General features: G+C 35.3%; 2 protein-coding genes and 1 gene segment (V, D, J or C); all 3 read right to left on the reverse strand.

Moving 5' to 3' along the window:
• The window catches only part of LOC137489848 (immunoglobulin gamma-1 heavy chain), a 92,960-nt gene extending 80,661 nt beyond the window's left edge, over positions 1 to 12,299 (reverse strand). The window contains exons 1-2 of the mRNA XM_073944706.1: positions 12,219 to 12,299; positions 11,827 to 12,136 (exon numbers count right to left, since the gene is read on the reverse strand). Coding sequence (XP_073800807.1) covers positions 11,827 to 12,136; positions 12,219 to 12,261 — 353 coding nt within the window. The 5' untranslated portion in view covers positions 12,262 to 12,299. The remainder of the gene's footprint in view (positions 1 to 11,826; positions 12,137 to 12,218) is intronic.
• ighd (immunoglobulin heavy constant delta) overlaps positions 1 to 13,171 on the reverse strand; it is a 184,658-nt gene that overhangs the window by 122,768 nt on the left and 48,719 nt on the right. The window contains exons 1-2 of one of the 27 annotated variants that reach the window (XM_073944697.1): positions 11,402 to 11,481; positions 10,970 to 11,276 (exon numbers count right to left, since the gene is read on the reverse strand). The exons of 22 other annotated variants lie outside the window; for them this stretch is intronic. Coding sequence is in view for 1 of the 5 variants with exons in the window: in XM_073944676.1 (XP_073800777.1) it covers positions 8,755 to 9,064; positions 9,144 to 9,192 (359 nt within the window). In the remaining 4 variants the exon portion in view is untranslated. Of the gene's footprint in view, positions 1 to 1,455; positions 1,762 to 1,836; positions 1,980 to 8,754; positions 9,065 to 9,143; positions 9,218 to 10,969; positions 11,277 to 11,401; positions 11,497 to 13,171 lie in introns of those variants that run through there. 4 more of the 27 variants (XM_073944676.1, XM_073944699.1, XM_073944686.1 and 1 more) reach the window with 4 other exon arrangements.
• On the reverse strand, positions 5,728 to 6,734 carry LOC141381342 (Ig heavy chain V region 914-like). The segment is given in 3 exon segments: positions 5,728 to 5,816; positions 6,388 to 6,603; positions 6,686 to 6,734. Coding segments are annotated over 3 exon segments (354 nt in total).

Below are 13,171 nucleotides of genomic sequence, written 5' to 3' on the forward strand. Positions count from 1 at the left end.
AACATCTATATATATATATATATATATATATTTTTTTTTTTTTTTTTTTTGTCGTGATGTGTTTTTGGGCATGATCACCAGCAATCTAGCTATGCAGATCACTGGAGAACTACAACTATCATTATGCTGTGCCCCAATCAATATGCTTCTGTTTGCCCCTGTTTTGACCGTTGCCTGCCTGACCATTCTGTTTAATAAACTGCACACAGATTCTCAACCCTGTTGTCCAGCATTCATTCTGTTACAGTTTTATAAAGATTCTTTGCAAATAATCAAATGTGTTATGTTTTACGGATATTGGATATTTTACATTCTAATACTGACATCAGGGAATGGGTCTGTCTAGTTTTTCAGACTTCCATCTGACCTTTTTCACATCATATGTGGTATGAATGGTTTGATTAGGTTTATGTTCTGCTCTTCAGCCTCTTGTGTTAGTGTGTTTGTTCAAGCACAATAATACACTCCAGTGTCTTCATATCCATATCCATTGTCGTGTTAAAAATAACAGGAACTTCACACAGTAAAGTCATAAATAAATTTTGTGTCTCTTGATGAATAGTGTGGGGGCTTTTAAAGGGGACACGAAGCTTGTTTGCATAGGCTGCCTTCTAAAGGCACATTTATGTTTCTATGCTCTTTTTTTTTTTTTTTTTTTTTTGGTGCTGTTCATTTATTAGCTCAGACTTGTAGTTGGTAATTTATTAAGTGGGTGCTTCGAATTAATCATTCTTTTTTTTCCAGAATCATGAAAAAAATCTGATTTAGGTGCCAGCAATGAACATTGATCACAGACGTGAATGAGTAAGTGTTTTTATGTTTTATTACCACCATTGATGAATGAGACACAGGCTAGCTTTGCAGATCACCACTTTGATGTAATATTTTAGACATGAATTGTGGATAGTTTCTTAACTGATGTAAATTTTACAGAGTTATACAGCAATGCTGATAAGGAAGAGTTGAGTTAGTTTTTAAGATCTCCATTTGCTCATCATGTTTTTGAAACTGTGTGTCATGAAATATGTGTAAATCTATTCTGAAGCAAATAAAACTGAAATAATGAAAATTAAAGAGTTGTTTTTTCATGACATATTTTTTTTTTTATGTTTTATGTATCACAATGTGTCATGCCAATTGCAAAACTAAACAATATAAAGTCAGTCCAGTAATTAAAGTATCAAATGCCTGTATAGTATATTATATAAAGATATTAGAGTTTGAGAGTTCAAAAATAACCAAAATTATTTTCAGCATTAATCAAGTTCTTAAGATCTGTATGAATGTGCAGATTGCTCATTGATCAACCATCCAGAAACTGTTTATAAGAAAATATTGAAATGCTCTGAACAACACAAATAATCAGTTGATATGTTAAATAAATGGGAAGTTTGACATTATCAGTGATTTTCTGCATGCATTGTTTTTGTTCAGTCCTGCAGTGTTTTGTGCAACTGTGAGTCCGTGCACAGTAATAAACAGCTGTGTCTTCACTCTTCAGGCTTTTCACCTCTAAATACAGCATGTTTTTACTGGTGTCTTTGGTGATAGTGAACTGGCCTTGTAAAGACTGAGCGTAATATGCTGTTGTGCCAGTGTCTATATATCCAATCCACTCCAGTCCTTTCCCTGGTTTCTGGCGGATCCAGTGCATCCAGTAGCTACTCATTGAGATTCCAGACACAGTGCAGGACAGAGTGACTGATTCTCCTGGTCTTTTCACCACAGAGTCTGAGGAGGTCAAAGACTGACCACGAACAGCTGAAAAACATGAAAACAATAGTTCACTTCTGCAGAATGAAATTATTAAAATAACATAAGTGAAATCATTCTCACTTGAAACAATCATCAGCAGAACTCCAAATTGTAACACGTCCATCATAACCTCAAAAGAAAAAGATAACTGCTAAACATAAACACTGACTGATGATCTAGTTTATAACACCGTCCTGAGAGAATTTAAGTGACACTGATCCTCTTCTCTACTAAGGTCATTTGCATACAGAGAGACCTGCAGGTGTAAGAAGCGACTAATGGCACAAAGTCATGTGACTGAAAGTCAAGTTCTATACCTGCACTACTACTAAGATTTACAAATTCATTAGATTTTAGTTTAAATTTGATAGCCTTCTTTTTTAAATTTCAATTTCTGTTAAATTATTATGATTGTTTCAGCTTAATTATTTAAGTATTCCACCATTTCTTCATATCTTTATTAAAGTGCTGCACAGTCACAGACCTCAAGGACAAAATAAGGAACACATAGTCAGATGATGCACATTATAACCAACACCTTTTTTGTTTAAGTGACTTACTTGTTATGGGTATTTCCCAGTGCTGGGTTGTGTCAGGAAAGACATCACATAAAACAATTGCTAGAGTAATTGGTAGTTCATTCCACTGTGGTGACCCCTGAGAAATCAGGCACAAAGCCGAAGGAGAGTGAGTGAGTGAGTGAGTGAGTGAGTGAGTGAGTGAGTGAGTGAGTGAGTGAGTGCGTGAGTGAGTGAGTGAGTGACTTTAGCTTGTTCACAACAAAATGTAGATTTTGTACCCTTATTCATTCAAAGTCAGTGATTGAACAGAAAAGTGCAGACATTGTAAAGCACCCAATGTTCTTTATATTAGATTTCATTTAAAAGAATACAGAATAAACCAGAAATAACATTTTATTTTCCAGTTAAGAATGTGTCGCTTTAGTTGTGCAATTTGAAAAAAAAAATTGATTTGGTAGAATCCAGACTCTGTTAAATGCATTTTGCTGATGGTTTGTGTTGAATGCTTGTGTTATTGTTGTTGTTTCAGATTGTTTTCAGTGTGATATCTGTCAGTAGATCTGTTGACATCCTGTGTCTGATGAATGTGTTGGAGAAGAAAATCAAGATCAAAGAAAAAAATGTATTTGAACTTCAATATCTAATTCCTTTCTTCATCACAAACGCTCACATCACATGTTATTGGATATAAAAAGTAAAATTATGCTGGCTGTATAAATGTCATGAATATTAAAAAATAGTGAATACTTATATAGTAATGATGCATCTATAAAAACAATGAATACCAAAATTTTAGAATTATGAAAATAAGAGCAACTATTATTCATGTCCGCATAATAAACTGGTCTCTTGTCACTGTATTTCTGAGTTCTTGTAGAGCTGCTTCATCAGATTGAGTCACTGTGTCCTGGTTCTCGAGCACAATAATAAACAGCAGTGTCCTCTTCTCTCAGACTCTTGGCTTCAAGAAACTGTGTACTTTGAGACACGTCTTCACTCATTGTGAAGTGGTTTTTCACAGAATCTGCATAGATAAGATAATTAGAGCTAGAACTGCTGCCAGAGTCAACTCTCCCAATCCACTCCAGAGCTTTTCCAGGCTTCTGCCGTATCCAGTGCATGAAGTAGTCTGTCATTGTGAACCCAGATATTTTACAGGAGATCTTCACTGTTTCTCCAGGTCTCTTTGTCACAGAAGGTGACTGATCTAATCGAATTTCATCCCCACTGATACCTGTGCAATAAAAGACAAAAAGACTTTAGTGATGAACTTCTCACATGTTAAAATGCTGTCAAGAAAGAAAGTAATAAAATTACCTTGAAAGACAATCACCACACAGAGGAAATGCCAAATATTCATGTTCATGTTACAAAATAAGGAATGTGATGCAGTTGCCAAAAAAACAGCTTTAATGAATGGAGATAAGCAGACCGGGTCCTTTTAAAGGAACAAGCAGAAGTCTGTTTGCATATGCTGCCCTCTAAAGGTATTTACTTTGTGTTTGATCTTAATACACTTTCAGTTTTTATATGCTTTCAGTTTTTTTATGAATTTCTAATGTGAGTTGCACTGTATCATCTTGTGTGACATTTATAGCCCTACTGAATGCACCAGCAGAGAGTTTAATTCATTACTGAAAATAAGATAGCAATAGCATAGCCTAACATTATATACAGTATTTATTATAGTTAGTTGTTCTTTTGGGTTTTTAATTTGAACCAAATGAATTAAATTAACTTATTGTCTATAAAAACAATAATTTACTTTTGAGTCAATGTATTTTTTTCTTGGGCAGAATAAATACTTTGATTAATGTTAAGGTACATTTTCCATTTTCAACCAAGTCAAAACTCTAAATTGAGAGTAATTTTATAAATTTAGCTGTAACAAATTACAATAATTTTTAGGTTGCTCTAATGAAAGATTATACTTTTATTCAAGGGTAAAAAAGATGTGTACAAATATTTAAAATTGTATTTAAATCAATGTAAACAAAACAGAGCCAAATGTTTAACAAGAATTAATATTAATGCATGTTCATTCTGTTTTAATGACAATGACACTTATTTTAAATTAATTTATCATGACACAAACACATTACACAAACAAACAAACACATTGCATTAAAGAACAGAAAGAAATGTCCTGAGTTTATTTTGCAGTTAATTCCAGTCTGGGGGACCTGAAACTACTTTATTTATAACATGCTTTTTCTTTTCAAGTAGTTTCAGATTTCAATATGCTTTTCAAAATATATTTGAGTATTTTGCCTTTTTTGTATATTTTGCAAAATATGAAATATACTGCGCACTGCAATTAATTTCAAAATACGCTTCAAAGCTTTTTTTTATTATTTATTTATTTATTATTTTTTTGCTGTGCTGTGTTTTGTGAAGATGGTTCTTTGTAAATAATCAAGTGCTTTAGATATTTTAGGGATTGTGGGTATTTTTACATTTTACTGTGAAGGATTAGGATTTATACCTTTCAATCCATCTCAGTATGAATCAACATTTATCCTTTCAATCATAATCTTGTTTCTCATTATTTTTATTAAATATAATTATTTGATTATTTGAATGAGTATTTAACTTTGAATTGATTTTAATTAATGATTAAGTTAACACATTGCTTCAAAATAAGAATGTTCAGTGCATTTGCCTGTCTCTTTATAACTATTTTCAGGAGCCAGCAAACTAGGTTAGAGGTCATGGAGACCTTGAGTGAAACTGAGGCCTAAGCACTGGAAGCAACTGTTTCTATTGCTATTTCTGTGAGTTAATACTATCTAAAATGTCTAAAAGTTATTTTACTGTTTTTACGGTTATTTATTTTAAAGTGATTCTACTTTTTATTCAAAATAGACTTTGTGTAGTAAGGATTATAACTGCCTGAATGTAGATAATACCGGTTTTTAACCAGTTTTGATAAAGACGGTTGAGAATACACTTAGCCTTGAATAAGAAACAGATTGTACTTTAAGTGTGTGTGTTTTATTGGATTGTTGATCCGTTTCACAGGTCTGGAGTCAGCTCTAATCCGTCTAAGGGATGTCTGAGGTTTATGTTTAGATATTGTTCAGAATTGTACGCACAAACCCCACATGGAAATCTTCCTAGTCTATCTGTGTTTTAACTAATCAGGTTAGACACCTATATGTATGACGCAGTTAATGATGTTACAGTATGTGAGAGTATAATTGTTATTGATTGGTGATTGTTACCAAAACGGCCTAGGAACTCATTGCGTTGTGTTGAAGCTGGCTTCTGCTGATGTAACTGCAAACTATCTTCAGTAAACTTGATTTATTCATTTAAATCTCTGACTCCGGCTCTTCTTCATCTACCAGACTGATCATTTTTGGGTCAATCTGTAAACTATCCCTACAACTGACATCAATGAATGAGACCCCTTTCTGAACTGTTTTTGATCATATGTGGCATGAACGGTTTAAAATTCTGCTTTTGTTATTGTGTTTCTTCTAGCACAGTAATACACTCCAGTGTCTTCAGTCTCCAGCTTTGTCATGTGCAGATACAAGATTCATTTTCTTTTCAGCTTAGTCCATTTATTCATCAGGCGTCAACAGAGCGGAATGAACCACCAACTTATCCAGCATGTTTTACGCAGTGGATGTCCTTCCAGCTGCAACCCAACTCTGAGAAACACCCATACACACTCACTTTCACACACAAACACTTTGGCCAATTTAGTTTATTCAGTTCACCTATAGCACATGTCTTTGGATTGTGGGGGAAACCGGAGAACCCGTAGGAAACCTACGTTAACATGGGGAGAACATGCAAACTGACCCAGCAAAGGCTTGAACCAGCGACCTTCTTGGCTTGACCTTCTTAAAATGTATTTATAATATCAAAGTATTACTAATTGTGGCAAGGTTAAGTACACATACACGTGTACAAGTACATATTGTTTTGCTGGAAATATTTAATTGGTGTAAGAAATAACTATTTTATATATTTTTTTTAATTTACAAAATAAAATCTTCCTGCTTAACATTTGTAAATCTTAAAAATTGTTATTTCTTAATGTTTTATGTGATACAATATCTTGATAACATAAAGAGCTGTCTATATTGCTGTTTTCAGATTTTGATGGTGAAGCACCCCTGAACTGACTGAGAGTAGTATGTAGTACCACCAGGTGTGATGTATGCCAGCCACTCCAGACCTCCTCCTACAGTCTGTCTGATCCAAGCCAAATACGGATCACTACTGAATCCAGAGACTGTACAGGTAAGTGTGTGAGATCCTCCCGGGTTAATGACCGCTGCTTCAGACTCGATCAGTGTTTGACACCAACAGACTGAAAAACAAGCAATTGAACATGAACTTTTACAACAATAACACACTTGAAGAAACATGACTGTCAACAGTTTCCTTCTTACGTTCTGTGAGAGCAAACATGATAAAAGCCAGTGTGGACACAATATCCATTGTCATGTTATAAAAACAGGAACTTGATACAGGAAAGTCATAAACTAATTTTATGTCTCCGCGTGGGGGCTTATAAAGAGGAGAAAATACGTATATTTGCATATGCTGCCCTTTAAAGGCAAAGTGACATATTCTGGAACATTAATAAGAATGTTTGTAGCTGCTTCCAAAGCCTATTTGGTATGTTCAATATTTGTTCAGTGTGCTTGAAGTACTTCATGTACAAAACTCAAATATTTATTAAAACCTGAAGGTAGTTCATCCAACAATGGAAAATTGCTCGCTCTCAAGTTGTTTCAAACCTTTATGAGAAGATATTTGGAAGAATGCTGGAAACAAGTAGCCATCATGATTTACAGTATAGTATAGGAAATAAAAATCCAATATCTTTTGTGTTTAACAGAAGAAAGTAAGTACAACAGATCTGTGACAAGTAAAGAGTGAGTAAATTATGATGTAAATTTAACTTTTGGGTGAATTATTCCCTTTAAGTCTTCATACTTTAGTAGAAATACATCATTTGTTGAGTCCACATTATCTCTCTTGCCACTGCAAACTATCAAACTTAAAGACATAAAACATTTGTAGATTAAAATGCAGCTGTTTAATGCAGGGGACAAACCTTCACTAACAGAAAGTTCAGTTTAACACTACTTCATGAGTTTGGAAGACAATGGCCCTTTCACCTGAATCATTTGCACTTTGAATTTCTGTATTTTAATGCAGATTACTTATTAATATTTTTTTCAGTGTACTAGCTTTGCTGTTTGCATTCTGTATTGCTTGAGCTGCTTGAAGACACTGAGTTTACTGGAAAAGTTACTGGAAAAGTTGAGAGTTAATGGACTTACATGGTAAAAAGTTTAGTAGAAATAAGAGTTCAGTTCATTATTAAAATTAGAGAATTCAATATGTAGACTGATTCCTTCATCCTGAAAAAAAAAAAAAAAAACGTGAAAAATTTACCACTTATAAATACTACTGACTTGAGAAAGCAAGTAGTGTACGATTGAAATGTAGATTTTTAACTAAGTATTATACATTCAAAACTCTCCAGACAGCCCTAAATTAACTTCAGCGGCTCTTCTCCTTTTGCATCTTGTGTAACTTAATCATGTTCACCCTATTGTTCACAATGTGTTTTTGAACAGCTGCCTGTATTTTTGTTGTCACAGTGTCTGTGTTGCGCAGTAATACACAGCAGTGTCTTCAGTCTTCAGTTGATTCATGTGCAGATATAAATTGGAGCTGTCTTTAGATGCCGTGAATCTGCCCTGCACTGACTGAGCTGTGCTTTTATCAGAATCTGAATAATAATAAATAATCCATTCAAGTCCTTTTCCAGGTGCCTGACGAATCCAGTACATGTTAGTGCTCCTAAGAGTAAATCCACTGCAGGCACAGCTCAGTTTGTGGAAACCACCTGGAGCCACATTTACTGACCGCTCAGACTGTGTGAGCACAACCTGACAGTCAATACCTGTGGATAAACACAACATTGACAAACAGTTAGAATTGTCTATTTAAAATGGCAATATAGTGCAATCTGATGAGAGAATGTTTGACATACAAGACACGGCAGTCAGCAGCAGCAAGAGACACAAAGTGGACATGATGAGAAATGATTTCTCCACTCAACAGTGCAGTTGTTTAAATATGACATGAACATGGGTTAATTTGCATAAACTTTAATTTAGACCAGTGGGGTCAGTGATGCAGTGGTGGAGTTTATTGAGCTTTATATTATAGACATTAGTACGACCTCTTGATACAGCAGTCATATGCTTCCACAATGTAAATATGCATTTTTTGCACATATAACTTATCTATGCTTCTTCAGACAGATGAACAGTGACATGTTCTGGTGAAAGTGGGTACAGGGCTGTTTTTTCTTTGTTGGAAGACTTTACAACTACAGCTGTGTTTTTCTCTGCAATGTTATTTTGTAAAGACTCTAGAGACCTTTGTAATCCATCTACTGTCTGTTTTTTGTGCACAGCGCTGTAGTCATTTCAGTCACTGTGGCTCTCTTGCACAATAATACACAGCAGTGTCTTCATCCTTCAGGCTATTCATCTGCAGATATACCTGCTGCTTACTGTTGTCTCTGGAGATGGTGAACCGTCCTTGGACAGACTGAAAGTAATACATATCCTGGCTATCATATCTGATTATTGCCAGCCATTCCAGCTCTTTTCCAGATTTCTGTCTGATCCAAGCCATCCAGGAGCCAGAGATATCAAAACTAGAAGCAGTGCATGTCAGTTTATGGGATTCTCCAGGTTTGATGGTCACTGCCTCAGACTCAGTTAGTGTCTGACACCAACAACCTGCAAAGTAAAACTTGATAAATTGGTTTCAGATTAAAATAGACCATTATATGTTGATCAGTGAAGTCTGGAATCATACTTTGAGAAGACAGTAACAGTATTGTAAATCCTAGGATTATGTCCTCCATATTTGTGTGATGAATTCTTGAGTTATACAGTGATGCAGAGTTAAACTTGAGGTTTTAAGTAGAACCTTCATTTGCATGAGCGCAATTAAATATTCATTTTGGGTTTTCTTGTATTTAAATGGCAGTATGCACGTATGTACAGCTTGATGGGGATTTGCCATATATTTCTTTTGTTTAATATATTTACTTAACAATCGTTTATGCTTGCTTGTTGTATTCTCACACTTACATACATCTACAAATTAACAGCAATTTTTTTGTGTTTTAACGTGTTGCATAATTGGGGGTATTTAGTTTTTTCCTCTGTTTGCTTTGTTTGTTTGTTCGTTGTCTGTAATAGTCCAGATTACTAATTTTAATTAAAGTGTAACTCATTCATTTTCTTTTCAGCTTAGTCCCAGTAAATCTGGCACAATTGCCACAGCGGAATGAAACACCAACTTATCTAGCATATATTTTATGCAGCGATGCCCTTCCAGCTGCATCCCATCACTGGAAAACACCCATACACTGTTATTTACAACTTACACAATGGAGAATTTAAATTACCCAATTCCCTGTGAACATGGGGAGAACATGCAAACTCCACACAGAAATGGCAACTGACCCAGCCTTGGTGCAACAACGCTAACCACTGCGCCACCACGCCACCACGCCACCCCTAAATAATATTTTATTTCCAACTAAATAAAAATGGGTTTAAAGTGGAACATTTAACAAAAGATTTTGCAGTTTCACACAACCTAATCCCTACCACTAAACATAACCATAAATTATTTTTAAAATCTGAAGGAAATGAAAGGTGATTAACAGTGAGCACCTAATTCTGATTATAAAACTAATCATGAATTTTAAACTAGTCCCTCACATCTGATTGGACGATTGGACAGTTTTTCCAGAACAAGAACATGTTGTACTTGGTAAAATCAGGTTCTGCAAGTTTGTCATACTCCAAAAGGACAATAAAATAAAAAATAAAATAAAATAACATTGAATGTGTTAATGCAATTAAACTTCCCCCTTTGCTTTTGTGTTCTTTGAAAGAAAATCACATGGAAAGCTTTGCCACAGTGTTTTTTCTTTTTTATTATTGATTGATTGTAATAGAGTTTGCATGTTCTCCCCGCGTTCGTTTCCCAGAGATGGGTTGCAGCTGGAAGGGTATCTGCTGTGTAAAACATATGCTGGATAAGTTGGCTGTTCATTCCGCTGTGGCGACAACAAATAAATAAAGAAACTATGCTGAAAAGAAAATGAATGAATGATTTGTAATAATATATTTATTATCCTGAAATGATCTAAGTCAATTCAAGTAGAATTTAAACAATGACTAAAGTTTCGTATTTTTCATTACTACGTGACTGTTTAACATTAGCTCTCTTATTTTCTCTTCATGAAATCAATAACAGAGTTTTGTTGCAAAACTTAAAACTTGTTTTTGTTTGTAGGTTTAATAGCTTTTGTTGTCTTCTGCTTTAAATCTGCTTTAAAATTGTCTAATCAGAATCAACATTTTTAAATCCAACATTTTAAATTCCAAGACAACTTTTGAGATGTTGGCATTCTTTAATTCAGCTTCATAACTTGAAGAGACCAAAGAAGAGCGATGGTATAAGAATAATGTATTCACTTGGAAATAAAATAAAACTGTAAATAAATGACTTTGGGAATTAATACATTTAAAGTCCCAATATTAAAATACAGTCTGACCAATGATCTCCATTCCTCAGTTCTCCCCTGATGGTTTATGTAAGAGTAGATAAGGGAAAACAAGCACAGTGTCTCTCTTGCACAGTAATACACTGCAGTGTCCTCAGACTTCAGTTGATTCATGTGCAGATAAAAATTAGAGCTGTCTTTAGATGCTGTGAATCTGCCCTGCACTGACTGAGCTGCACCATTGTCAGAATCTGTATAAAAGTGCAAAATCCATTCCAGTCCTTTTCCTGGTGCCTGACGGATCCAGTGCATCCTGTAGCTACTGAGAGTGAATCCACTGCATGCACAGGTCAGCTTAACAGATCCGCTCGGAGACACACTTACTGACTGTTCAGACTGTGTGAGCACAATCTGAGAATAAACACCTAAACACAAAAAATACAATGTTTAATAGAGGCAAAATTATTGATAAAATATTATTGGTTTCTGTAGTTTAAATCCCTCTGTTTTAAAAAAAACTGACATATGCTTTCTCAAATAAAACACTCACTGTGTGCGGCTGCCAACTGCAGAAAGAGCTTTAAGAAGAACATTATTTCTCCTGCTCAGATCCAACCCTCATTTTGTAGCAGTTTATATAGGAAACATGGCAGTTAAGTTTGCATTAGTATTAGTATTTACCCATGCATGTCGTGGACTAACAGAGTAGGTGTGTTCAAACAAACAGGCACCAACTGTTCATTTAATGAGTAATGGTGCCCTCTTATGGACTATTTTTCATTTATTTATTTTTGCTAGATTTGGCATGGTGATTTGATAATTAAGACACTTCAAGATTTACAAAGGCTGATACTGTGCATTAACAGGCTTATCTGGTGTCCAAAAGTCTAATATAATGATAGAAAATAAACTGTTTCATAAAAAAAGTTGTTCAATGCAGGGTTTTTGTACAGGATGTGTGGCAGTTTGTGGTGCTGTGTATCGCGAGCACAGTAATACACAGCTGTGTCCTCAGTGTTGAAGTTTTTTCCTGTTAAAATGACTGCATTGCTGGAGGATTCAGAAGAGAAACTGATTTTATTATTCAGTGAATCTTTGACACCGTTGTTACTGGAAGTATGAAAATAGCCGATCCATTCCATGGGTTTCCCAGCTGCATGTCTGATCCAGTTTGTATAGCCACCACCTGAGGCTGAATATCCAGTGATTTTACAGGCGATGGTGAATGTTTCTTTTGGTTTTACTTCCATGACAGATTGCTGATCCAGTTCAATACAGAAATAGCCTATAGACAATTATAACATACAGACTTGAGATCCCCATTTGACTCAAACATTTTCTTTTTGTGTTAAGCTGAAGATACTCACGGTGTGCTGTTGCCAAAAGCAGCAGAACTGAAATGCAGTCCATGATTCTGCTTGTGTTTTCACTGTACTCTGCTTTGTAACACACAGAGAGCCTTTATCATGTCTGTGTGCTAAAGTGAGAGAAGGGCGGAGATTTGCATTGATGTAAAAATCTATCTGATGATAGCTATATGGTGGTTGTTAATAATGATGCAGACAACAGATTAGCAATTTATAAACGTGATGGATAAACTTTATTTTCAACTGTACAGCATTTTTGATTGCATTCAATTTTTAGACAAACAAAAACACCAATGTACATTAGCTTGTAAGCATTTAAGGATCAGAAATTATTGATTTACTTTGCTTATTTAAGCACATAAGCAGAGTAATGAATGATAATATTTATTTACCAAATAGATTTATGCGTATAAACAGCCATTTATGTGTATGTCACAGTCATATGACTCTGCAGCTCAAGACCGGTTACTCTGAAGCAGGACTGAGCCTGGTCAGTCCCTGGATGCGAGACCACATGGGAAAACAAGGTTGCTGTCTGAAGTGGTATTAGGGAGGCCAGCAGGAAGAGTCCTAAAGCCCCAGTAAAAGTGAAGGGGACACTGTCAGTGGGTGCCATCTTTCGGATGAGATGTTAAACTCTCTGTGGTCAATAAAAAGCCTATGGCACTTCTCGCAAAGAGTAGGTGTCCTGGCCAAATTCTCTCAATTGGCCCTTACCCATCATATTTTTCCAATCATCCTCATTCACCAAATTGGCTCTGCCACTGTCTCTTCACTCCCCCAATAGCTAGTGTGTGGTGAGTGCACTGGCGCCATTGTCCTGTGGCTGCTGTCACATCATCCAAGTGAATGCTGCACACTGGTGGTGGTGTGCAGAAAACCCCTCTCATGATTGTGAAGCGCTTTGGTTGTATGGCTATACACAATTAATGCACTTTATAAATACACATTAC

The sequence above is a fragment of the Danio rerio genome, chromosome 3, assembly GCF_049306965.1.
Source record: "Danio rerio strain Tuebingen ecotype United States chromosome 3, GRCz12tu, whole genome shotgun sequence".
In the NCBI taxonomy this organism is placed as follows: Eukaryota; Metazoa; Chordata; class Actinopteri; order Cypriniformes; family Danionidae; genus Danio; species Danio rerio.